General features: G+C 47.5%; 1 protein-coding gene across 1 annotated transcript; it reads right to left on the reverse strand.

The window, feature by feature from the left end:
- Positions 1–23139: 23139 nt before the first annotated feature.
- Positions 23140–24417, reverse strand: TAF7 (TATA-box binding protein associated factor 7). The gene has a single exon (XM_015413493.1). The coding sequence runs from the start codon at positions 24280–24282 to the stop codon at positions 23155–23157; it is 1128 nt and encodes a 375-aa protein (XP_015268979.1). The 5' UTR covers positions 24283–24417; the 3' UTR covers positions 23140–23154.
- Positions 24418–26251: the final 1834 nt, after the last annotated feature.

Genomic DNA, 26251 nt, shown 5'->3' on the forward strand with positions numbered 1-26251 from the left:
TCTGGACTAACTGGGCAAGAGGGTGCATATAGATGTTAAATAACATTGGCAAAAGGATCACCCCCTGTGGCACTCCACATTCCACTACCATGGGAAGACCATCTCGCTGGGCACCACCCTCTGTTCCCAACCATGGAGAAAGGAGGAAAATCATTTCAAGGCAGTCCCCTGAACTCCTATGTTGGTGAGGCGGTGGAACAACCATATCGAATGCTACTGTCTAATGACAACAGCAGCGCTGATCTGCCCTGATCCAGGTGTCTCCGGAAGTCATCTGTAAGGGTGACCAGAGCTGTCTCAGTCCCATGGCCAGGGCAGAAGCCAGACTGGAAGGAATCAAGAATGGAAGCATCATCCAGGAAAACCTGGAGTTGTTTGACCACCACTCTCTCAACCACCTTACCCAATAACAGTAAGTTCGATACTGGGTGGTAGTTGGTTAGGACCGTAGGGTCCAGTGATAGCTTTTTCAAGAGTGGGCAAACTACCACCTCCTTCAGAGCCTCTGGGAAAGTCCCAGTAGAAAGGGAGAGATTGATGATTTCTCCCAGAGAGGCCTGAGTCAAGGAAGCAGGTAGTAGGCCTGGCACATTCCTCCAGGGAGAATTGATTGAAATGGTCCAGTATCAGACAAGAAGATGGACAAGGGCCTTCCAGTTCCCTTTCTGTCTCAATTGTGATTGGGAGGTCCTGGCAGAGTGTCACAATCTGATCTGCAAAATAGCTTGTAAATGCCTCACAGCCTATAGCCAATTCCCTACTATTTGGCCTGCCCTGTGGCAGAGTCATAATGGACCAAATAATTCTAAATAATTGGGTCAAGCGCAAGCTCGCAGACACAATGGAGGCTGTGTAGAAATCCTTCTTTGTGGCCTTCACAACCAACTCAGCCATAAGCTACAATAACACACTCTTGTTTTTAAAAATTCATTCCTGTACAAAATATAATTTTACCTCAGTATTTCTAAACTTTGACTTCTATATACTCCCTGCCTATTAAATAAAAATATTTTATTCTTTTTGAAAGTTATATTGTCTCAAGCAGTGTTCCCTCTAAGCTGAGTTAGTGTGAGCTAGCTCACAGTTTTTTACCCTCTGGTTCACACATTGTTGTCTTAGCTCAGGAAGGATGGTTCCAGAGCAAACTAAGTTATGCAGTAGCCAAATCACCTGCTTACAACTTTAATGCCAATAGATCACAAAGTTGAATTTTTGCTCACAGGACTCTATAGCTTAGAGGGAGCATTGGTCTCAAGTGCCATTTCAAAGTGTTTAAGACAAGAGGGCTTCTGGTTTTCCTTCAAGTACCTGTGATGAGTCAAAAGCCAAACTCAAGCTGTGGTCATATGAGCAGTTTGATCTGATATCATTGTGGTACCCTTGTGGATTTGAAGAGCATGAGTAGACAGCAACATCTGCCTTCCATGCTCCAATCATCACCACCCAATTCTACCCTATCTTTGAAGCAGAGTTGATGGACACCAGGGAAAGTGGATGCCAGTGCTTTCACTCCACATTTCTGTCTGTCTGAACTCCCCTGTTGCAAAGTCAAGTTGTTCAGGAAGTCTGAACTTTCCCTTCTATTTCCACCTCCCTTTTTTTGATCAGGTAGCAATGTGTGCATAAACACATAATCACCCCAGCTTTGTCAATCACCGTGGCCAAGTAGTCATTTTGGTCAGGAGACCCTGGGGGAGCTGTTTTTATTTATTTCATTTATATCCTGCCCTCCTTGCCAGGGCAGGCTCAGGGTGGCTTACATAGGAAAAATCACAACAATATAATTATAAAACATAACATAATATAAAGTGCTAGTGCGGTTTGTGTTGTGTTGGTGGACATTAGCAGCATCCAACAGGCATACAGTCAGCTTACATCATAGTTTGGGTTGTATCAGGCTGTTAATAATGATGTTAATATCGGGGCCGGGACCTCAGCTTATTAGGTGTGGCTCCCTAATCAAAGGCCTGGTGGAAGAGCTTCATGTTGCAGGCCCTGCGGAACTGCAAAAGGTCCCACAGGGCCCTGATGTTCTCCAGGAGCTCATTCCAGTAGGGGTGTCCCGGTATCGGCCGGGACTGACCCACTGGCCTCCCAGGGGCGGCGGGAGAGAAGCCCCGTCCTGCCGAACTACCCGGTTCCCCCGTACCTGTTCGATAGAAGACGGCCTTTCCCCGCAACCAGCACGGCCTCCCGCCGGCGGTGCGGCGAAGGAAGCAACGGCGCCAGCCGCAGCCGGGAAGGGGGAGCGACGGCTGCCCGAGGAAGACGCCGTTGGGAGACGCAATGCAGGGAACACCCTCCCGAGCGGCCGCCCAGGAGAGATCGGGTGCGCAAGAGCCCGGCCCCGCACACCGCAGGCGGCTCAAAGGAATGCCGATGAGACCCATGCCGCCCTACAATCCTCCGAGCAGCCGGGGGAGGGCGGGGCACAGCAGGGCACGGTGGCGTCTCTGCCTTTAGGCAGGGGCGGGCCCGGGTTCTGGGGAATCTGGGAGGGCTGGAGGGAATAAAAATGCACACGGAGTGATCTGATGAGGAGGCACTGGGCTGGCATAAAGCCTTGCAGTACTGGTGAGCAAGAGAGAAGCCAGCTGGATAAGTCAGACTTAGGCAGACCAAAGAGGGTGACGTAAACCCCCTGATAGGTCTGTGTCTGAGGTGAGCTCTGACTGGTGCGGACATTCCCTCCAGAGTGAAACCAGCAGCCCCAGCCCCAACGCAAAACCCTCATAGACGCGAGCACTTCGGGAGGCGGCACGGCTACAGGTGGCAACCCCGGGCAGGAGCTCGGAGACCACCACAACGTGATGGAGAATGCGGACAGGGTAGACCCGCTACCGTGCCCACTACCGCACTTGCCACGTCATCTTCAGGCCAACAGGCGCCGCGGTTACCGCAGCAGACAACGCCTCTTCCTCAGATGAGTCTGACGCGTCCTCGTCCAGCCAGGACTCCGTAAAGGTATGGCCTCCGCTGGCACAACCCCGGGAAGTCCCCATGGATTTGGCGCAATTGGGGCAATGGATGGCTGAACACCAGGCCCAGCTGCTCCACGACATTACACAGCAACAGCAGCAGGCGCAAACCACTATGATGCGGGATCTGCATCAGGTGGTGCAGGCCATGGGGCAGGGCGCTGTGGCGGGTGCCGGAGGCCCGTCCATGTCCAAGACCTCCTGGCCCGCATTAACCCGACTGGGGCCTGAAGATGACGTGGAGGCCTACTTGGGGGCCTTTGAGCAAGCCGCGACCTCTGCCAAGTGGCCAGCCGACCAATGGGCCTTGATCATAGGTCCCTACCTGATGGGCGAGGCCCAAGCCGCCATGAAGGTGCTGGAAAGGGCAGAGGTCACTAATTATACGAAATTGAAGGCTGCCATTTTGGACCGATACGAAATAACGGCCGATACCCACTGACAGAAGTTCCGCTCCTTATCACACGCCACCACTGGCCATCCGCGGGCCACAATCGCGGCCCTCAAAGAAGCCGCCACCCGGTGGTTATCCCCAACAACGGACGACGGCAAGCGCATTGTTGACCTCGTGGTGATCGAGCAACTCTTACAAATAATGCCTGCTAGGACCCGCCATTGGGTCGCCTGTTGGCGTCCCAGTCGTTTCGTGGAGGTTCAAGAGCTTTAGGAAAACTACCAGGCGGCGGAGGAGACCCCCGGGAAAGTCGATGCTGCTCGACCCAGTCATTCACCAGGGCCAGGCGGACTTGGGGCGTCATCTTCAGGAAACAGTCATAACCTGGGGGGGTCCCCAAGCCGGGTCAGCACGTAAAGGCATGGGGCACCCCACGGCCCCACGGTTTGTCCCAAGATCCTTCCCGGGGAGCCTACTCCCGGCAGGACGTGGTAGGGGGGAACCCGGTGGTACAGAAAGCCCGAGCATTCAAGGCCCCCGGGACCCCACAGAGGTGGGTCCCTGTTTCACGTGCGGGCAATGGGGCCAACTTAAACGTGAGTGCCCCATGATGGAATGCGACCTGGGGGAAGATTACGCCTTGCAGGAGGCTGACGTTGGGGCCCGTCCTCCGGCCTGATCTCTGTGAGGATCATGGGGTGCCAATGGGAGGCCCTATTGGACAGCGGTAGCTCCATCTCCATGACCCTCTCCAGTTTGCTTCCCCATTTGTTGCCGATCGTCCGGTGGGCCACCATAGTCTGTTTTCACGGGCATGCTGAGAGATACCCGGTGGTACAGGTGCCTGTTCAGTACCTGGGGCAGATATACGAGGTTCCGATGGCCCAGTTGGCAAAGTTGCCCTGCAGAGTCCTGTTGGGGTGGGATGCTCCAGGCCTACTGGAGGCCATGCAAAGTTGCCCTGCAAAGTCCTGTTGGGAGGCTATCATGCTCCAAGACCTGCCCACGCTGGGCCAGCGGTTGATCAGGACCTGGCCGCCGCCGAGGGATGCACCGAAGCCTCCCAAGAGTCCAACAATGAGGAGGATGACCCGGGCGAGGGCCCGTCGGACCCCACACCAGACAACCCCCAGGCCGGCTGGGTGGTGGATCCCACCTTCAGAGCTGCCCAGGAGCAAGCCGAGGATTTGGCCAAACTACATGACCAGATAGCGGTAAGAGACGGTGCCCTGGTGGATCCGCGCCGGGGTAATAGGTTGCCGCACATCATGCAGCAGGGTGTCGTGTGGTTCCGGGTGGCCAGGGGGTGAGTGGGGCCCATAGAGCAGTTGCTTCTCCCTACCGCCTATCGGATGGAGGCCATGGGGTGGGCACATGATCCCCAATGGGCGGGGCACCAGGGGTTCCAGAACACCATGGCTAGGCTCTTGGCCCATTTTTTTTGGCCCACCGTGGCCAAGGACGTCTGGGGATTCTGCAGATCGTGCGCCATCTGCCAACAAATGTCTTCAAGGGCAGCCCCGAGGGCCCCGCTATCACCTATCGCCGTGGTCGGTGAGCCATTCGAGAAGATCGCCATGGACTTCGTAGGGCCCCTGCCCAGGACCCCTCGCGGGGCTCGCTACATCTTGGTGATCATGGATTACGCCACCCGATATCCGGAGGCGGTACCACTCCACAGTTTAAAGAGCGCCGAAGTGGCCAACTCCCTTCTGCACCTGTTCACCCACGTGGGCCTGCCAAGGGAGATACTGACGGACCGCGGATCACCCTTTACGGCATGCCTGATGCGGCAGGTGTGTGACGCGCTGCACATCTGACAGTTGTTTACCACCATCCACCAACCACAAACCGACGGGCTGGTGGAACGGATGAATCAAACCCTGAAAAACATGCTGCGGAAAATGTCTTGCGACTGGCCCACGGCATGGGGTTTGCTGCTTGACCCCTTGCTCTTCGCGATACGTGAATCTCCACAAGCTTCTACCGGATTTACCCTGTTCGAGCTGCTTTACGGCCGCAACCCTCGGGGTATCCTTAGTTTAGTGGAGGAACAGTGAGCTCGGCCCGCGGACAGCAGCTCCAAAGCAGAAATATCGGAGTACGTGGCTCGCCTATGCAAGCGGCTGCAGTGGGTATGTGCACAGGCCCACAGTAATCTCAGACAAGCTCAACAAATGCAGAAACAGCGTTACGACTACAACATGCAACCCAGGACTCTCACTGAAGGCTCCATGGTTCTCGTGTCCCGCCAAGTGCTGGCTGTAATTCGAGGGACCCCTGGGAGGGACCGTATCCTGTCACCAGAGTGTTAGGGCCCTTGTGCTACGAGGTACAGTGCGGGGCCCAAAGGAGGCACCGGAAGCAGCTGCACATAAATCATCTGAAAGAATGGAACCCCCGACAGGGCCCTGAGATGGCGTGTTTGGAGGAGGATCCCTCAGAACTGCGGGACAGGTCGTTGCCGTGGGTGCGGGACGCCGGTGTTGTTGAACAACCTGAGCTAGACTCGGGCCTGAGTGCAGACCAACAGGCCCAGATGCGGCAGGTGGTCACCCAGGTCCCCGGGGTTTTCGCCAACACGCCCGGGTACACCCAACTGCGTTGACTATAGGGAAGTCAACAAACTATCTACCTTTGATGCGTACCCGATGCCGAGGGCGGACATATTGATCGACCAGTTGGGGCAGGCCAAATATCTGACTGCCCTGGATTTGACGAAAGGATACTGGCAGGTACCGGTACACCCGCCAGATCGAGAGAAAACCGCCTTCACGGCACCACAAGGGCTATTCCAGTTTCGCAGGATGCCATTCGGCCTCCAAGGGGCTTCGGCCACCTTTCAACGGTTGGTGGACTGAGCTCTCGCACAGTGCGCCGGGTACGCTCGGGCGTACATCAACGACATTCTGATCTGCAGCCCCAATTGGCCGACCCACCTACATCATGTACGTTCCGTCCTTGAAGTCCTAAAGGCCGCCGGGTTACACGCCAACCCCCGCAAAAGCCGGCTCAGGTTCCAGGAGCTCCGATACTTGGGGTTCTTAGTCGGAAAAGGGCAACTACGGCCTTTGCCCAAGAAGGTGTTGACGGTAGAGCGACACCCCCGTCCATCCTCTAAACGCCAGTTACGTCGGTTCTTAGGTATGGTGGGTTACTACATGAAGTTCATTCCCCATTTCGCCACCAAAGCCGGACCGTTGACGGACTGTTTGAGGAAGACCCAGCCCAACAAGATCTCCTGGACACCAGCCGCGGTGCACGCTTTTGACTCCTTGCGTAGTAGCCTGTCCGGTGAACCCATGTTACAGAATCTGGATTTTTCTTTGCCTTTCTCTTTGCACACCGACGCCTCCAACTCGGGGCTCGGGGCAGCCCTCACACAGGAACGAGATCGGGTCGAGCTGCCAGTTCTTTTCTTAAGCCGGAAGTTACAGCCGGCCGAACTTACGTATTCTACGGTGGAAAAGGAGGCCCTAGCTGTCAAGTGGGTGGTGGGTTCCCTCCAATACTACTTAACAAATAACCCATTCCGCTTGGTGGTAGATCACACCCCGCTATTATGGTTAGAGCGGATGAGAGATCATAATCCACGTATCCTCCGGTGGTACTTATCTCTCCTTCCTTTCCAGTTCGTGATACAGCATGGCTCCAGTCGAGATCACCAGGTACCGGATTATCTATCGCAGCTCTACGAGGGACCCCCGGCCGATCGGATAAGGGGGGGTGTCCCGGTATTGGCCGGGACCAACCCACTGGCCTCCCGGGGGCGGCGAGAGAGAAGCCCCGTCCTGCCCAACTACCCGGTTCCCCCCATACCTGTTCGATAGAAGACAGCCTTTCCCCACGATCAGCACAGCCTCCCACCGCCGCCGCCGGCGGGAGGGCAGTGAAGGAAGCAATGGCGCCAGCCGCAGCCGGGAAGGGGGAGTGCCGCCCGCCCGAGGAAGACGCTGTTGGGAGATGCAATGCAGGGAACACCCTCCCGAGCGGCCACCCAGGAGAGATCGGGCACGCAAGAGCCCGGCCCCGCACACCGCAGGTGGCTCGAAGGAACGCCGACAATCCTCTGAGCAGCCGGGGGAGGGCGGGGCACAGCAGGGCACGGTGGCGTCTCTGCCTTTAGGCAGGGGTGGGGCCAAGGTGCTGGGGAATCTGGGAGGGCTGGAGGGAATAAAAACGCACACGGAGCGATCTGATGAGGAGGCACTGGGCTGGCTTAAAGCCTGGCAGTACTGGTGAGCGAGAGAGAAGCTGGCTGGATAAGTCAGACTCAGGCAGACCAAACCCCCTGATAGGTCTGTGTCTGAGGTGAGCTCTGACTGGTGCGGACATTCCCTCCAGAGTGAAACCAGCAGCCCCAGCCCCTACGCAAAACCCTCATAGACGCGAGCACTTCGGGAGGCGGCACGGCTATAGGTGGCAACCCTGGGCAGGAGCTCGGAGACCGCCACAACGGGTGTGCAAAAAAAGAGAAAAGATCCGATTTGGCTACTCTCATGTAAATCTGCACTTTACCCCCCCCCCAATGTATTAAAAGGAAGGAGGCTGAGAGGGGCTGGAGTACTTGGCAGAGGGATTGTGGAGCTGTCAAAAAGGAGCTGGAGATTCAGATACATGCTTATGCGCATGGGTAAAAGATAAAAAAAGATGCCACAACAATTTGAATGATCGACCTTGGGCCAAACGTGCGGTGAAGCCAGTTTAGAGTGGGATGTCTGATCAAAACTTCCCATTACAAAATAAAAGTGTCATTAGAGACGTGGCCAGATCACGCCAAGCCTGTAGTGTGACCATAGCCTAAATCTCTGATAAAAGTTGGGACAGTCAAGTCTTTTATGATAAAAAAGAAATACATGCTTTTTTTTAATAAAGATTTTATTGGCTCCCCTAAAAAGGGGAGGTATTTCGCTTAAAAGAAAAAATGGGAAGGGTAGACAGTGGGAGAGAGAGAAAGCTGAGTGATATATAAACTGGTAAATTAAACTGTTAGTAATGTCCAATTAATCTTCTTGGGCTTCTTCTGTGTGTTGTCAAACTTCTTTTCTTAGTCCGGTCACATGTAGTTCTCTGTTAGTATGTTAGTAATGTTCCTTTGAATTTCTGTTAATAAAAAAAAATCTCTTCTGTGCACATTCAGAACCGCTTCTTTGCGTGCTGGGTACTTTTACTATCGCTGACGTGGAGGAGCTTCCTCTGTTGTCTTCTCCTTCCGGCTTGTTAGATCCTCCTTCGGGTTGTTGTTAATACTCTCAGTTCATGCACTATAAATCCTCTTCTTTTCATGCCATTACCGGAGGTCCCCAATTTTGAGAATGGTATTAATTTCATTTTCGCTTTTATATCCGCTCCCAAACTCTCTATGGGTCCTTCTCGCAATTGTTGACTTATATAAGCGCTTGCCAGGCACTTCTCGCTGTCACAATTCAAACTTTTCCGTTTTACAAAACTCCCGTCGGATTCACAGCCATAAACAGTCCAAACATTCAACAGCCGGCTCTCGCACACAAGCAAACGCCCAGACGGAAGTCCCTCCCTTCTTCTCCGCTCGCTTTTGCCCAGCTCCGACATCTTTTCTTTTTTGTTTACTTTTAGAAAGTTCTTAAAATATAAAATCCATTGGGGCAGGGCATGGCGGGAGCCTCGTTCTCCAACCTCTCGGCCGAAAGAGCGACTCCCCCCTAGTGCGCCCTAAAGCGCCCCGGATCCGAGCTCCTCTCTCCTGAGGGGCTCGTTCGGGTCTCCACTCGCGTGGATTCCCTCCTCCACCGCGGGCGGGCGAGGCGCCCTCGGGAGCGACCCGAGGATGCGTCCGCCATACGCGGGAGCCAGACTGGAAGCCAAAAAGAAATACATGCTAATGAGAGGCAGCTCAGAAACAGAAGGGAACTAAGTTTTGATGGGGGAAATACTGCCTGAAAGTTGGGAAGTGACAGGGGTCCGTCATAGATATGTTTATCTTGAATGAAGGAAGTGTAAGTCTTCCTGATAATAACTGAATCTGGCAGAGGGTTCAAGATGGAAACCTGTCACTAATAAAAACAATAGTTGAATAATTTTATTTGAAATAAAAGAGGCTAAGTTCCAGATAGTATTCTAACATTCCAGAGAAGTCCAATGTCTCAGTTGCCATTGATGAGATAAATGAATATGGAATAACATCCTGTTACTTTTACTGAATGTTTGGGGAAAATCAGGGGTCATTTCGTAGAAAAAGAGGTGTAGGAGCTCATTAGCATAACTCATTAGCATAACTTATTTCCATATGCCACACCCCCTGACATCACCGGAAGCATGTCAGAAGGCAACACCCACCCCTCAGGCTCCACTGGACTGTTTTGATTGCTAGCTATTGGGGGGGGGAACGTGCAGATCTGTTCTCGCAGAGGAGGGAGAGCTTGTACCTGAATAAAACTTGGTCTTAAAGGTGCCACTCGACTGTTTTGGACCGGGGGGGGGGCTCTGCAGCTTACCTAGCTGCTTCTTGCTCTGACTGAGGGCTGCTGGGAGCAGGGGGTGGGGCTTGTTGCATGTGCCCGCCCCCTGGGCTCTTTACTGCCGGAGCTCCGCTCCTGTGTGCTCCTGCAGGAAATGACCCCTGGGGAAAATACTTAATTTCAGTATTCTAATTTGCCAGGTATTGGTTTGAAAGAACCCCAAGATTTGAATCAGTGGCAAATGAATATATTGTAGGGACACAAAGATATGTTTTCTGTGTAGCAATGAGCTCTCTAGTGCTCCATCTTAAGTATCTTGATCAACAACTAAACCCAGAGCAGAACCCAAATAAATTGATAGATTTTGGGATTTCAGAAATGTTAAAAAAAAGCTGATGTATATTTCCAATTAAGTGAAGAGACGTGGTTTCATTTAGTATGGAATATGTTCAAGCAAGATTTCTTTCCTGCTGCAAATGCACTTTTGGTACACTGAAAAACATCTGAAAACAGCCATTCTTCAATTCTATAGAGCACTTCTCAGAAATACAGGTTTTTAGTTTCCCCTGTCTTGTTACCATCAGCAGCATCTACCAGTGTCAGACAGTTAATTAATCAGAGCTCCTTATTTTCTGGTCATTCTCTTTATTTCCCAACACTGTGGTTTCTAGCATTCAAGTACTGTTGCTTGTATATATCATTATCTGGATGTCTTCCTAAGCTTCTCAGCAGCTGAGAAGCCAAGCTTTCCAAGTACTTATCCTTCCAAATCATCATTGCTGGAACTGCATCAAGCCATTTACTCATATCTGCCAAATTTTACTCTAAGCCTGACACTACCTGATAATTCTAATCTGTAGCTCTCAGTGGGGAGAAATGAATCTATCTTCAACCTGGATGTACTGGAAGCTTCAAAATCAAGATGTTCCAAAAGAAAAAGTTTTAAAGTTTTGCAACATGTCTTCAGCTCAGTCACACAAAATATGAAAGCAGTGGCGAGGTTAGTAATGATGACTGAGTGGTTCTTCTAACATAGGATAGTGCTTAAATGAATTATTCTTGAGCTTGGGAGTCCCTAGATTCCCTAGGGTGCCACTGACAAATCAGTCTCTCTCAGCCTGAGTTCTCTGATAGCAATATGGAAGATCAACACATAGTTCTACTTTTATAAGACATTTATAAGGATGGTTAACATACTGTATTTAAAATGCTTTGCATAGTGGAAAGTTCAATGTAAATTCTAAGCATCACTGTATCTAATTCTGAACAATGATCTCAGAGTGTGAATCAAAGAATTCACACAGCTAGGTCATGTATGGATAAGTGTGTATTTCCCCAGAAACCTGGAGGATGTCCCACATTTGAAGAAAAATATGAAATGTAATAAAAATGCATCAAAAGGTTAAAAGAAACCTAAAATCATTCTCATTTTTGTAAATAATTAAAACATGCCTATCTTGGACCCTAACATTTTAATGTTGGAACAACTGTTCAAAATTGAACCGTTCTCCTTCTCCTTGTGAAGCCATAACAGATACAACCATGATAACTGTGCTTCTGTTGCACCGAGCCCTTTTGGCATTCTGTACCTCCTGACAATACAGTTGAATGCAGCCGCTCCCCCAAACAATCCACAGGAGGCCCTAAATCAGAAATATTATATAGAAATATGTGCACTGATTGAATGACACTTTGTATCTATGCTGTGCTAATGTATCAAAGTATATCTGCTAGTTTCAGCAAAGGTGTCTTTTTCCTAGACACCTTTGAATTAGTGAAATAGTCTGACTCTTTGGGAAAGTACAACTGAATAAAACAAACGATCTTCTCACCTTTCAAAGGTGAAGGATGTTTCTCCAAAGGCAAGGATGTTCCATAATATCAGACTGTGTGAAGAAGTACCTTCTTTTCTTCTGCCCTTCTGTAACGTATCATATGCACTTAATGTTTTGAAAGAAATAGATCCACAACATTCATTATTCTAGAAATGTCTATGATGCCTCCATTTCTCCCTCTCTCTTCCCCTTCCTAGACAAACAGCACATCCCTAAGAACATTTTTCTGGGAGCAAACCCCACTGAATATACCTGAGTAGAATTCTGGAAAGAAAAAAAAACAGTTTAGGATTGGTCTCTGAATGCTTTAGCCTTTGCTTTTAGGAAAGGAGCTTTGTCAGGGAAGCCCAAGGCTGATCTCTGTGGGTTCTCAGAGAAAGTGCACACAATGATTATAAAGTTTATTCAATAATGATTATAAAGTTTATTCAATAAATATTAATAAAGATAGATTATTGCCAACACATTACTTTGAAACCATAAAGAAAATAAAACTACAAAGCTAGCTTCAACTAATTAACACTCATAAGAATTGTGTCAGGTGGCACAAACCTTAATTTTGATAGGAAGGCCTTGAGACAGTGTTATCTATGCTTCTTGCAATTGTAGGTCAGTCTTGGCCTCTAGTCTGTAAAAATCTCAGCTAGCTTCTTGTCTTCTGGGCCACAGTTCAATTATAATTTTTGGCCCAGAACATCAGGCAATGATGACATCCAATCAGAAACTGTCTCCAAGAGAAACCTCTAGAAGATTACTTCACCAGTTCCAATCTCTCCCCTCCTATCACAATCACAAGTTCCCCTGAGAAACTAATTAACAGGCTTCCATCCTTGAATATGATAAGAAATACGCAGGCCAAAAAACCAATTAGCAATACCTTCAAGATCGTTCAGACCTGTTACCATCCACATTAACCCTTAAGGGGAGATGGGGGGGGGATTCATCTCCTTGGTCATTTCAGTTAACCTTTTTGTCCTTTACCTAACTCAACAATAGCCTTTTGGGAATGGGCAAACTGCACTGTAAACAATACATGACTAAAAGTTCAGCTGTGCAAAATGTAGCGTCTCTTTCATTAGTTTAAGGAGGTGTTGTTCTCAGTTGTTTCAGCCTTGCTTGGATGGGAGAAGAGACCCAGGTGCCTGGTTTGTCTCTTTAGTATCTCACTAGCTTTGTCCATTTGACCTGTCTTCCTGTCTCCTGAAGGCAAGCATGTTTATTGATTTTTATTTATAGTCCACCTTTCTCACTGGGATTCTAGGTGTATTATAAATACAATAGAACTATTCAGTGAATCAGTAAGTCAGTTACAAAATATGATAACATTTGAACCTAAAAGCAAATATTCCTAGTAAAATAAAACTGATCAGTCAATCAGGAAGCAGATTACAAAATATGGTAACATTTAAGTCAATAAAACAGTATAACACAGTGGAGCTGGGTTTGAAGAACTTAAAGGGAAAAAAACCCACCATGCTTAATAGAGCTCACCTCCTGAGCTGAACTATTACATCGTAGCTCTACTCCCTCTACAAGAATGCCCTCCTGAATCTGTTCTCCAAAATGAGCATTCCTAATAGTCTCAGGCAAACCATTCCATAATGTGGAATGAAAATGTGTGTGAACAGACAATTGCTGACCTTACCTTTCTGTGGGGTGGCATCTTCAGAAGGCTTCCTCTGATGAGCAAAGCTGTCACACCAGAACATAGCAGGAGAGGCAATCCTGTAGGTACATGGGTCCAATGACATTAAGGGCTTTGTACATAATAATTAGAACCTAGAAATGAACCTTGTAACTAATAGGTAACCTGAAGAGTATCTGCAGAATAGGGTGGTATGCAGATGGCATGCAGATTCTACTTCGTACGTGATAGTAGCCAAACCACAGGGTCCTGTACAAACTGGAGTTTCAGAGTTGTCTTTAAGGGCAGACACATGTAAAGTGTGTTACAGTAGTCAAGCCTCTATGTAACCATAGCATGGCCAGGTCAGCTGAATCAAGGTAGGGCCATCTTCTGAGCTAAGTAGAGTTGGTAGAATGCCATTTTCTAGTAATAATCGGATTTACACATTCTCACACTGTTGTCCGAGAAGTGCAGACCAGCCAAGCAAGTTCTGAGTATGTGTCAGCACAATGAATTACCACCGAAGAGGCACAAAAGTAGCACATATGTGCCAACATCATTGATTTTAAAATGATATGTGAACAGGTGCAAAGTATGCACCTGTGAATGGATTCTGACAGTGCCAGAGTGAAGTCCTTCTAAACCCATGGGTGTAGAGGGGTGTAACTTTGGTTAAGATAGCACTGTTAGTCAGTTAGACAAAATGGGCAAGGGTAGTGTAAGGAGACAATCAATTCACCTTCTTCTCCCCATACCCACACACTTCTAGGATTAAAACCTCTTTTTGTTTTATTGGGTTTTTAAAACAGAAATGACAAATAAGGAGCAAGGATCAAGAAAACAGCCTGAATATATATGTGCACAGAGCATTTGCAATCCCATTTTCAGTGTTAAAATAATTAATGTTTTTCAAGTGTTTGAGCATGCTGCTCACAATTTATAAACAGATTTGCAATCTTGGAGTTCTGAGGTGTTTTCAATGGAACATAATCTGATGGATTATGGTTAAGATCATAAAATTTCCTCTAAAAATACTTTATCAAACTACCCTTAATTTTTTAATGGGAAGGTGATCGTGGATAAAGGATGGGTTTTATTCTAAGGACTTGACTGTGTGCATGTGCGTCTGAGTAAAGAATGATTGGAAATGTGTGATATATTTATATTATTCATGCCATTCTGTTCTCATATTTTATTCCAGAAACAAATGTGGGCATCTGCATAATAATCAAAGACAGTATAACTTCATAGGATTACTAAGTAAAGAGAAGATCATGCAAAGGAATCACGTATAAGTGTCCCCCCCCCAATTTCTTGTAAGTAGTTCTAATCAGAACAAGGATGAAGAGGAAATGCTTTTGCAGATAGTAGAATGAGTGCCATTATAAGAAGAATTACACCTATCTCAGCTCATTGACCATGAGAGAGGATTCATATCCACATTGAAGTCTGTCACATAACTCGTCACTCAAGTCTGGTTCACACATCCAGATGTATGTATCATTTGATTTCTTCATTTTATCAGTTATGTGAACTGAAATGCTTTCTATCTGAGATGATCCAAAGTAGTCTGAATGTTCTGTCTGGGATGTTGATGATCGTTCAATCACAAGCCCTCTGCTGATGACATGCGTGCTTTGAAATCAGCACAAATATAAGGGAATGTGCTGAAATGTGAGCAGGTTTCACATATACAAAGTGTAGACATGTAGGCTCCATCCCCATGAGTAGGAATGCTGCTTTTTTCAAACATTCTCAATCACATGGGCAGAACCTAGGAACATCCACTTTGTAAGTGTGCGGACAAAGGTCAGGGCCAGCATACTCATTCCCAGTCCCCCGCCACAGACATTCTAGTCTGTGAATCTAAAGAAATGTTCATGTACATTTTTTACTCTTAATGTTGTCGTCATCAATTGATGGATATGGTGCAATCCTAAATAGAGTTTCACCCTTCTAAGTGTATTGCAATTAGTGACTTTTATAAAGGTATAATTCTGTTTCTAGTTGGAGTGTCAGTTTAGAACCTGGCAGACCTGGGATCAAATCCCCACACTGGGATGAAGCTTCATTAGGACAATTTCAGTTTCTCAGCCTAACCTCCTGCCAAGGGTTCTTTTGAGGATAAATTCCATTTTTATCTCCAAGGCAGCTCCTTGAAGGTAGACATAAAAATGTTCTAGGTAAGATAGATGTGTATGATGACTCACAGTCAAATATGTGAACTTTGAACTGAATTGAGCATAGTCCTACAGTTATTGGCTGTATTTCTATGGAAAATTATATACAAATGAGACTCACTAATGTCAATGGGATATACCAGAATGCACTGGATGGTAGCTGTTTTAAGTATTTGAATTGTGGAAGAAAACTTCATATATAGGATCTAACTGTATGCAAGGAAAATATATTCTGTATTATTTGGATTAGCGGTTTTAAGACCCCAACAGTGTTTTGGTTGCTTGCTTAGTTAAGTAATTAGATTGGATTTAGGAACCGGGTTAGATATAGATTAATAGGGTCAGGGGAACTGAGATAAAAATAAATAGGTATTGGTTGCTGGGTGAGAGGAGGGTGCAAAGTTGATAAATGATAGCTAGTAGAGGGAGGCTAAATAGCTTAGGTGTGTATTAATCTGAGTTGATTAATAGAGTGATTGTATGACAGTTAGAACCGGATATGGAACAACTGATTGGTTTAGCATAGGAAAAGGAGTACGACAAGGATGTATATTGTCACCCTGCTTATTTAATATATATGCAGAGTACATCATGTGAAATGCTGGCCTGGATGAATCACAAGCAGGAATTAAGATTGCTGGGGAAAAGATCAACAACCTCGGTTATGCAGACGATACCACTCTAATGGCAGAAAGTGAAGAGGACCTAAAGAGCCTCTTGCTCAGGGTAAAAGAAGAGAGTGCAAAAGTGGGCTTGAAGCTCAACATAAAAAAAACTAAGATCATGGCATCCGGCCCCATCACTCCTTGGCAAACAGAAGGGGAAGTTGTGGAATTAGTGACAGACTTCACGTTCCTGGGATCCCAGATCACCGCAGACTGTGACAGCAGCCATGAAATTAAAAGACGCCTGCTCCTTGGGAGGAAAGCGATGGCGAACCTAAACAGCATGATAAAAAGTAGAGACATCACCCTGCCAACAAAAGTCCGCATGGTCAAAGCAATGGTATTCCCATGGCTGCGAGAGTTGGACTATAAGGAAGGCCGAGCGCCGAAGAATAGATTCTTTTGAACTATGGTGCTGGAGAAGACTCTTGAGAGTCCCTTGGACTGCAAGAAGATCAAATCAGTCAATCCTAAAAGAAATCAACCCTGACTGTTTCCTGGAAGGCCAGATAATGAAACTGAAGCTCAAATACTTTGGCCGCCACATGAGAAGAGAGCACTCACTGGAGAAGACCCTGATGCTGGGAAAGATTGAAGGTCAAAGAAGACGGGGATGGCAAAGGATGAGATGGGTAGATACAACAAACATGAAATTGAGCAAACTTCAGAGGACGGCGGAAGGCCTGGTGGGATCTGGTCCATGGGGTTGCGAAGAGTCGGACTCGACTGTGCGACTGAACAACAACAAATGGGTGTGGGGAACTATAGGGGGAGAGCTGGAGTTAGACAACTTGTGAATGGGGGAGGCCAACGAGTACCTGGGATCCCAGTAATTGGGGGATGAGGGAGGTATAACAGTGGGAGAGGATCGTGCAATGGACGGAGATATGGGCATGCTCGATGTCTATCCAGCCTTCATCCTATCCCGAGATATGCTGGTAGTGAGGATAAGAATTCAAACCTTTCTTCAACAATGGTGTTGCACATTGCCTGGTCCATTAATAATAAGACCACCACACTGCAAAATTATTTTGCAGCACATCAAATATACCTGGCATGTGTGACTGAGATCTAGACGAGAGAGGGTGAGACAGTCAGCCTGAAAGAACTATCTCCATCAGTTTTCTCGATTCTTCACCAGTCCCGGCAAAGGGTTGGGGGAGGGTGGCGATCCTCATATGGGAGTATTTCTCTTTCAAGGTACTCCCCATGCCAAGAATATTTCTGGTATTGACTATGTTTGCCTGATGTGGGACTCTGAGGAGAGTTTGGCTATCTGATTGGTGTACTGTCCATACCAGCAGATACTCTGCCAAGCCTGCTGGAGGCAGTAGCAGGCTGGGCTTTGGAGTTCCCCAGACTCTCAGTACTGGGAGACTTTAATGTCCATGCTGATGCTGCAGCTTATTCACAGGCTGCAGACCTGGTGTCTTCCATGGCAGCACTGGGATTCTCCCAATTTGTATCATCTCCCACACATCAAACAGGCCACACATTGGATTTAACCTTTGCAATGAGGTTAGATGTGAGTTCAATTATTATAGTGGCAGTGCCATGGTCTGATCACTTTGCCTTGAAGTTCTCTCTAAGCATCCCAAGCCATCCGTGTTTAGGTGACAAGCTGATTTATGCTCACCCTTGGAGACTTATGGACTCACGGAGGATGGAATGGGAGCTTAGGCGGTTAGAGCAATTTTGGTTGCAGAGTTGTGATGAAGCTGCAAGAACATCTTACAGGAGATTTATGAAAGCCTATGAGATGGCAGTGAAGGCAGTGAAGGATTTCTTCATTGCCTCCATCACATCTACTAGCTTTCACCCAGCACAATTGTTTAGGGTAATTTGGTTTTTAACATCTCTCACTGAGAGATCTCAAAATCTTAGGAATTCAGCTATGAGGTGTTACTGAGTTTTTTTGTGGATAAAGTCTAGTCACTGCACCAGAATCTGCCCACTAATATTAATACAGTAAATGAACTGGAGGGCCCTTGGCCATCTTTGGGTTCAGTGTTGGACCAATTCAGCCAGCTCTCACAGGCTGAGGTAGACAAGATCCTGGATACTGTGAAGCCTACCACTTGCCTCTTTGACCTGTGTCCAATATGGCTGGTTAAGGATGGCGGTGATGGAACATGGGCTCCCCTGGTGGACATTATAAATCTGTCCCTGAGTTTAGGGTTCTTCCCAGGGAGTTTAAAAGAGGCAATGGTTAGACTGCTCTTGAAAAAAAATTGTTAGATCCTAGTGATCTGGCCAATTACCACTCAGTGTCGAACTTACCATTCCTGGGAAAGGTAGTTGAGAGATCAGTAGAAGAGCAGCTCCAGGCTTTCTTGGATTAAACCTCAGCCCTGGATCCCTTCCAATCCAGTTTCCACCCTGGCCATGGAACGGAGATGGCTTTGGTCGCTATCATAGATGATCTCTGCAGACAGCTGGATAGAGGTAGGTCAGCATTGCTGATATTGCTTGTCAGCAGCATTTGACATGGTTGATTACAATCTACTGACCCACCACCTCAACAATGTGGGGGATTTGGGGACAGCCTTTCAGTGGTTCATCTCCTTTCTCCAAGGTTGGGTCAGATGATGGCACTAGGGTTTCGCCATGATACTCATTGGTATGTGGAGTCCCTCAAGAAGAAGAAGAAGAAGAAGAAGAGATTGGATTTATACCCCGCCCTTCACTTGGAGTCTCAGAGCGGCTTACAAACTCCTTTCCCTTCCCCTCCCCACAACAGACACCCTGTGAGGTGGGTGGGGCTGAGAGAACTCTGACACAAACGGCTCTTTTTCAAGGACAGCTGTGCCAGAGCTTGTGACTGACCCAAGGTCACATCAGCAGGTGCAAGTGGAGGAGTGGGGAATCAAACCCGGTTCTCCCAGATTAGAGTCCGTGCACTCAACCACTACACCAAACTGGCTCTCTCTCAAGGGGCTATCCTCTCCCCAGTATTTTTTAATATCTTTATGCACTCCCTTGCCCAGTTTGTGTGGGATTATGGGCTTGGGTGTCACCAGTATGCTGATGAAACCCAGCTGTATCTGTTGATGAGTGGCCAGCTGGAGGCCACCCCAGAAAATCTGGCCAGGGGTTTGGAGGCCATGGTCGGTTGGTTAAAACAGAGCAGGCTGAAACTAAATCCATCAAAGATGGAGGTCCTGTGGCTGGGCCAGGGGGGTGGGATGGATTGTCAACTTCCCTCTCTTGATGGGGCACTGCTAACAGCTGGGCCATTCGTCAGGAGTTTGGGAGTGATCCTGGATGTTTCCCTTTCAATGGAGGCCCAGGTCACCAAGGTGATTAAGCTGGCATTCTACCATCTTTGCCAGATAAAGCAGTTAGCTCCATAACTGTTGCCCTCTGACCTAGCCATGGTGATCCATGCAATGGTCACCTCTAGGCTGGATTACTGTAACTTGCTCTATGCAGGACTTTCCTTGAGGCTTATCTAGTTTCTTCCCCTCTAGTGATCTGGCCAACTACCACCCAGTGTCAAATTTACCATTCCTGGGAAAACTAGTTGACAGAGTGGTAGAAGAGCAGCTCCAGGCTTTCTTGGATTATACCTCAACCCTGGATCCCTTCCAATCTAGTTTTTGCCCTGGCCATGGGACAAAGATGACTTTGGTCGCTTTCACAGATGATCTTCACAGACAGCTGGATTGGGCCAGTTTGGTGTAGTGGTTAGGAGTGTGCTCTCTGGGAAAACCAGGTTTAAGTCCCCACTCATCCACATGCAGCTGCTGGTGTGACATTGGATCAGTTAAAAGTTCTTTCAGAGCTGTTCTCTCAAGAACAGTTCTCAAAAGAGCTCTCTCAGCCCCACCTACCTCACAGGGTGTCTGTTGTGGGGAGAGGAAGGGAAAGGAGATTGTAAGCTGCTCTGAGACTCCTTCAAGTAGTGAAGGGTGGGGTATAAATCCAATATCTTCTCCGCTCTCTCTCCCCTATTTCCCCCACCTTTTCTCCTTTGATCAGACGCCTGTACATTGCCCTCCATCAGCATTTTTACTCCATCTTAAAACGGTATAGTTTTAGTGATTTTATAGTATTTATTGAACATGATTAATTGTTTTTTGTAATGCTGGAAAGTTTTTAAAATGTATATTTTTTTTACAAATTGTTGTCACCCACTCTAATCCAGTTTCAGGGATAGTGAGATATAAATTGAAATAAATAAATACATAAATAGATAATATGTTTGCTATACCCAAATATTCCTGAATACCAATACCGGTATTGTATTGGTATTCGGGATTCCCAAATATATTCAGCAATATTATATCATATCAGGCCATTATAGTCAATGGCAAATCTCCTAGGGTATTTTTAGTGGGTTGAGGGGAGGGGGTTGGAGGTAGAGGTGCCAAATTTGTACTGTACCTGCTGGAGCCTCTCACCCAAAGAACCCCCAAGTTTCAAAAAGGTTGGACCAGGTTAGATTGGCTCTAAGCTCCCCCTAAGAGGCTTTTGCAATTGGTCTGTGGCAGAGATCCCCCTCCCCCTATTGCCCTGGAGATTAGAGCAAATTATGGAAAAGAGCAAGAAAGGGAAGGTGAGTATATCCCTTTAATGTTTAACCCTCCCCACAACTGCTATTTGGCAAAGCCTGATAAAGCCGGATAAAGCCGAATAAACCTGTAGAGTATTCAGAATTCTCTATTTGGCTGCCGAATACACACCAGAGAATCATATTCAGCTTACCCTAATAATGTCAATAAGGCATTATTCAGGTAAATATTCAGCTCAGCTTGAGCCCTATACAAGAGCCACCAAAGTGGAGGGAGTTAGCAGATGTGGTTAAATTCCACAGCAGTAAAATCAAAGATTAACTAATTTTAAAGTAAAATACAAGGTACAAACATAGATGAAGGATTTGACAGAATTTTTACACAGTATTCTATTCCTCTCTTCTAATAAACTAGATCTTCTTGCCAGACACAAGCATTTTCACCCCGAATCTTCACTTTCACAGAAGCATATGGCAAACTGGGACTTATTATTAATTTATTGCTAAATGTCTGCCAGTAGAATGGATTTGGTGGTGAAACATGTTTTCAATTCACCCCACATAACTCCCCCCTCAAATACAAATAGAGCTGCCCTATGGGTCCTCACATCTTGATGAAAATGGTCTATTTCCACTGATAGGGCAGTAAATGCTCCTCTATCAAAGGCAAAGACATATATATATTTTATTCACACATTAATAATTGATTGTATGAAACATCCTCTTATTATTTCATGAATTGAGCCACTCTCTGCTGCTCCAAATTGCTAATAATATCGTTAAGCTGTTTCATCACGAGCCACCTTAATTTTACAGTAAATCTGGCCTTCTTGCAAAGCTGTGAGAGCTGTGGTATAATTGCAGCCCCCATAGATTCTTTAGTCTCCAGCCACACAATGCAAATACCGATTATAAAGATAATCAGCTGTGTGGGAGGGACAGTCTGTTTGTACTCCACAATACCTGTTTTTTGTTAGTTTTTTAAAATGTCTAACAGTTTGTTGGGGGAAATTACTCAGAAATTGATTTCCTGATGTTCTTCCAACTTGAATGCATTTTGTTTTACTGACATTTTGAAGATAGTGATATTTATCTCTGTTTTGAATGTGATGGGTCCTATAGCAAAGATAACTAGAGATTTTATTGTATTTAAGCTAAATTAGACATTTCAAGGTTCCATGTGATTTTTCAGTTTGTTATAGATGTCCAATATTAGAGAAACAAGATGACAAATGGGTTGTTAAAACAGGCAATCTTAAATCTTTACAGGTATTGATTTTGTTCAGCAGTCAGACTCCCTAAATAAATGTTAATTAGATCATGGCTTCTTTCTGCCTGAATAGGAAATCCTGTCTCCTTCGATATTAACTTAAAACAGTTATTGCCCCCCAAGATGGAATAACAAGGCAGACACGTTGCTGGGTTTTAACTTTGGGCCACTTTATTAACTACAACCTTTCTGGAACCAATGGCAAGGGCAAAAATGACTTATTGCGGTATGGTCAAGGCCAGGGGTCAATGAACTCTTCCTTAACTCATGAATTAGGGCGAGCCACCCTGCCCCAGGTGGTACCCAATAGCAGTGGCTCACACCCGGCCGGCTAACCATTGCGGGATAACCCCTTAGGCCCAACCACCGAGCCACTAGGCTCAAAGGGAGGACCCAAAACGGGGTGATCCCAAAGGCAGTCAGCTTTCCCTGCCCCATGCTGCAAGGAACAAAGACTGTACTCACATGACTCATTGAACCCAAATAATGGGTGTCAGTTGGTGCTCACCATGATGCAAGCTATATACCATCTATAACCCCACCAATGCCAAGGGGGGCCCAAGGCCCGCCGAATCCCTTGCCGCAGGTCGTCCAGAAAGATATCCATGCCCATATCCGACAGGTGGATCCCATCCTGCCTGTACAGCTCGGCCCTCCCGACATGGAGAGCAGGGTGAGGCAAAAAGATGCCCAAACCACCCTCCAGAATCCTTTGTAACTCCCTGTTCGCCTCGTTGACTGACCATTCTGGCTTAGCATATGCCAGCTTTTGAGACTGGGTCCCATTACAGCCATGCTTGAATAAGAATAATTCGAAACGCGGCTTCAGGCATCCGGATTATGCGTTGGCTTTTGATGGCTCAGAGGCTTTTGATGGCTCAGAAAATTTGATGATTGGCACTCCAATTTGGACTTTGATATTGCTTCTATGCTGGAGAAGAATGTGACTGTTTCTATTATGATTTATCATTGCACTTTGGCCAATTGATTTATATCATACTTGTTGTTATGCTTATTTGATTTACATTATACTTGCTGTTATGCTTATTGGATCATTATATATTTGCTTATTTGCTTGTGAGTTATTTTTTGCCAAGTGGTGTTCTTTTTTTTAGCTCCTGAAAGAAGGCAGACCACGAACAGGAGCCTGTTGGTCAGTCATGAAATGCTGTTGAGTTCCAAAGGAAGGTTCCAGAACTTTCTAGATGACACAGCCTCTGGTGCTGCCCCGGGAGGGGGGGTTTCAGCTCCAGCCTCACTTCTCCATGAGGGCTTCCAGCTGCTCCTGAAGAGAGGCCAACTCCTGCTTCTCACGCTCTTCTTGCTGTTTGAACTCATCCAGCACAGCTTGGAGACGGGTCTTGAGAGCCAGGTTCTCTACCCTCATAATGAGATCTTCTTGGCGCTTCCTGCGCTCCTGAGTCTCTTGAAGCGTGTCTTTCAGATTGTCGATCTGCTTCTGGATCCCCAGTGCTATCTGGTTGGTCCCTTCATTTTCTTGCTGCTGTCCATCTGATTCGTTCAGCTTGCCTTGCAACCTCCTCTCCAGATCTTCTTCTGTATCTATGATGTTTAGGTCTTCATCGTCATGGTGATCCCTCTCGTCTTCATCTTCACTACTGCTACTGATGTCAATAAATATCTCTCTGAGTTCATCATGTTCTGATGAACCGTGGCCCTGCTTGTGTCCGGACATCCCCGGGGAAGAAATATCCAAGCCTGTGAGGGAACCATGGTGGTCTGCTTCTTTTGTTTCATCTTCTGCAATGATTTCCCAGCGGACACTGACAGCTTCAGCATCCATGCTCAGCAGGCACTTCACTTCCTTCTCCACATCAGGAGACTCGATGTACTTCTTCTTGGCTGTCTTTCTAAACCGCCTCTTCCTCACGTTCTTCAATGGGAGAGTGATGCCGTGGTTCCAAATGAACTTCTCCCGATCCTTGTCCTTCTTCTTGTTGGCTCTAGGGTCTGTACTTGCAGCTGGCTCTTCCAAAGGGGGGTACAATTCACCATCCACAGTGCACACAAGCATCTGACAAACATCTGCAGTCTTATAGAAAGTTTTCTTATCAATGGTTTTTAGGCTCTCTATGATGCAAGGCAAGTCCACCAGCTTGGCAGCTAACAGGACACAGTCAACATGCAAGATCCCATGGCGCCCATCTGCATGCAACTCAATGGTGAGCTGGTTCTTCAGGGCAACACTTCCGGACTGGACTGCCCTCCGTACAGTAGAAGCATATTCCGGAGGCAGTCGGAGTATGGACTGGCTCTCCAATTCACAGGGCACATCGTCCTTGTTTTTGCTCATCTTTTGTTTTGTGGACGCCATCTTTCCTCTTCTTTGCTTCACGCAAACATTTATAAAAACTTGTACCATTCAAAAAAACGACCGCTGGGGAGAAACAGCCGGCTGGTCGTGACGCGGCAGAAGCGGAACGGGCGGCGACGTGGAGAGGAAGGTGCCGAGGCCGACAGCTGTGCCGGGATAGCGGGAGACAGGTACCGGAGCCCCTTCCCTCAACTGTGCCTTCTTTTTTACTCCCTGTCATAGGGCTGAAGACCTACCACGCTCCCTCAGCCCCCGAAAACCGCAGCAGGGCTTTGCCCTTCACAGACTCCCCCCACTATGAAGATGCCGTGTCGGGCCAATGGCCCACAAACCCTGCCGCGAGGTGGCCCCCGCACAGGCACCACCTCGTTCTCCTTCCAGCCGACCCGTCAAGCCTCCAGCCGACTCCCGAGTTGCTGCCCAGCCGCAAGACGTGCACTCCGCCGGCGCTCTCTCCTCCCCATCGCTGTCTCCATTGGCCTCTTCCATGCCGCTCCCTCAGCCAGGCAGCACGCTCCGCGGGCGCTCTATCCGCCCCGCTGCCGCCTCCGCCGGTTACTTCAGCACCGCTCCCACCAGCCCAGGCAGCAGTATCGGCCCCACACCATCCTGAAGAGGAGCTCCAGATGGGAAATCCCCCTAAAGCAGGCCTGAAATTCCCGGCCTAGCTGAAGAGCTCCTCCTCGTCCGACGAACAACCGGGACTGCTGACGAGGCAAGGAGGGGCCAGCCTTATATTGTATCTGGCCCCTCCTCCCTCGAGTCCCTGTATGGGCTGCATTTCGCGCCCAAGCAACCTGCCCGCCTCCGCCTTTCTGGGCGGCCTAACCATCCCCCGGCCCAACGGCCGAGGCTGAGGGGCCGTTGAAATGCGTTACCCATGTTTTTACATACCCCATCTATGTATAGGCATATCAGGGTGTTATTTTTTCTTTCTTTCCTACTAATATAAGAAAGTTATAAAGGTTGCAGGATCTTATCAATAGTCTGTACAGTTTGGCATCCTGTTTCTCACCATAGCCACTCAGGTGCCCAAGAATGTTTACAAGCAGGGGTATAGAGGCCAAAGAAACAGAGGCCAAAGCTGTTGTTGGCACCCACATAGAAACCAGCATTTAGAGGTACACAACCTCTAGTTCCATTTAGCTGTGACTGTTGCATCCTGATTCATGCAGATATCTCATTTCTGATGTAGGATGTCAGTTATACAGCTGACCCAAGTTCCATGTTACTCGATCTCAATGAGAGGTTCACCTCTCCAGCCTTGTACCATTGCTCCCAACAGAAATAAGAATCTTTTATCACATAAAACTGCCAGAAGCTTATACATATGCATGTTCATTCCCACTGAAAACTAGGTAGGTAGGTAGAATTTTTGTTGTATGAGGCCAAAAGCCATAACAATATAAGGACAAGCTGCTCAAGCAATAATAAAAAAACAACAAGGTTAAAAACAATGCTAAATTGTCAGAACCAGGACATAGTGGAGAATACAGCATGTTGAACATCATCATCAGATAAGAGGTAGATGATTTTGTCTGCCATTGAACGTGAAGCTAGCTCGGCTAAAATGGCTGCAAGGAATCTGGCCCTGGGAATCAAGAGAAGAGAGAAGAGATTGGATTTATACCCCGCCCTTCACTTGGAGTCTCAGAGCGGCTTACAAACTCCTTTCCCTTCCCCTCCCCAAAACAGACACCCTGTGAGGTGGGTGGGGCTGAGAGAACTCTTGGCACAAACTGTGCGAGAGCTTGTGACTGACCCAAGGTCACATCAGCAGGTGCAAGTGGAGGAGTGGGGAATCAAACCTGGTTCTCCCAGATTAGAGTCCACGCACTTAACCACTACACCAAACTGGCTCTCAAGTAAAGGTCACAAAATAGGACATAATTTCAGGCCTCCACAGATACATACTTGCTGAGCAGTTGGTGTATGCTGATAATGGCCAACTGACATGGCAGTTGTCACTGTTTGAAATCTGAGGGCTGTAAAGGCTTCTCTAATTTTGTGGAAGGTG

Source organism: Gekko japonicus, unplaced genomic scaffold (assembly GCF_001447785.1).
Source record: "Gekko japonicus isolate JY-2015 unplaced genomic scaffold, Gekko_japonicus_V1.1 scaffold168, whole genome shotgun sequence".
NCBI classification, from domain to species: domain Eukaryota; kingdom Metazoa; phylum Chordata; class Lepidosauria; order Squamata; family Gekkonidae; genus Gekko; species Gekko japonicus.

What these genes read in the sequence shown, in the direction of transcription:
- TAF7 (XM_015413493.1), bottom strand. Translation starts at nt 24,282, where the DNA reads ATGGTACAAGTTTTTATAAATGTTTGCGTGAAGCAAAGAAGAGGAAAG.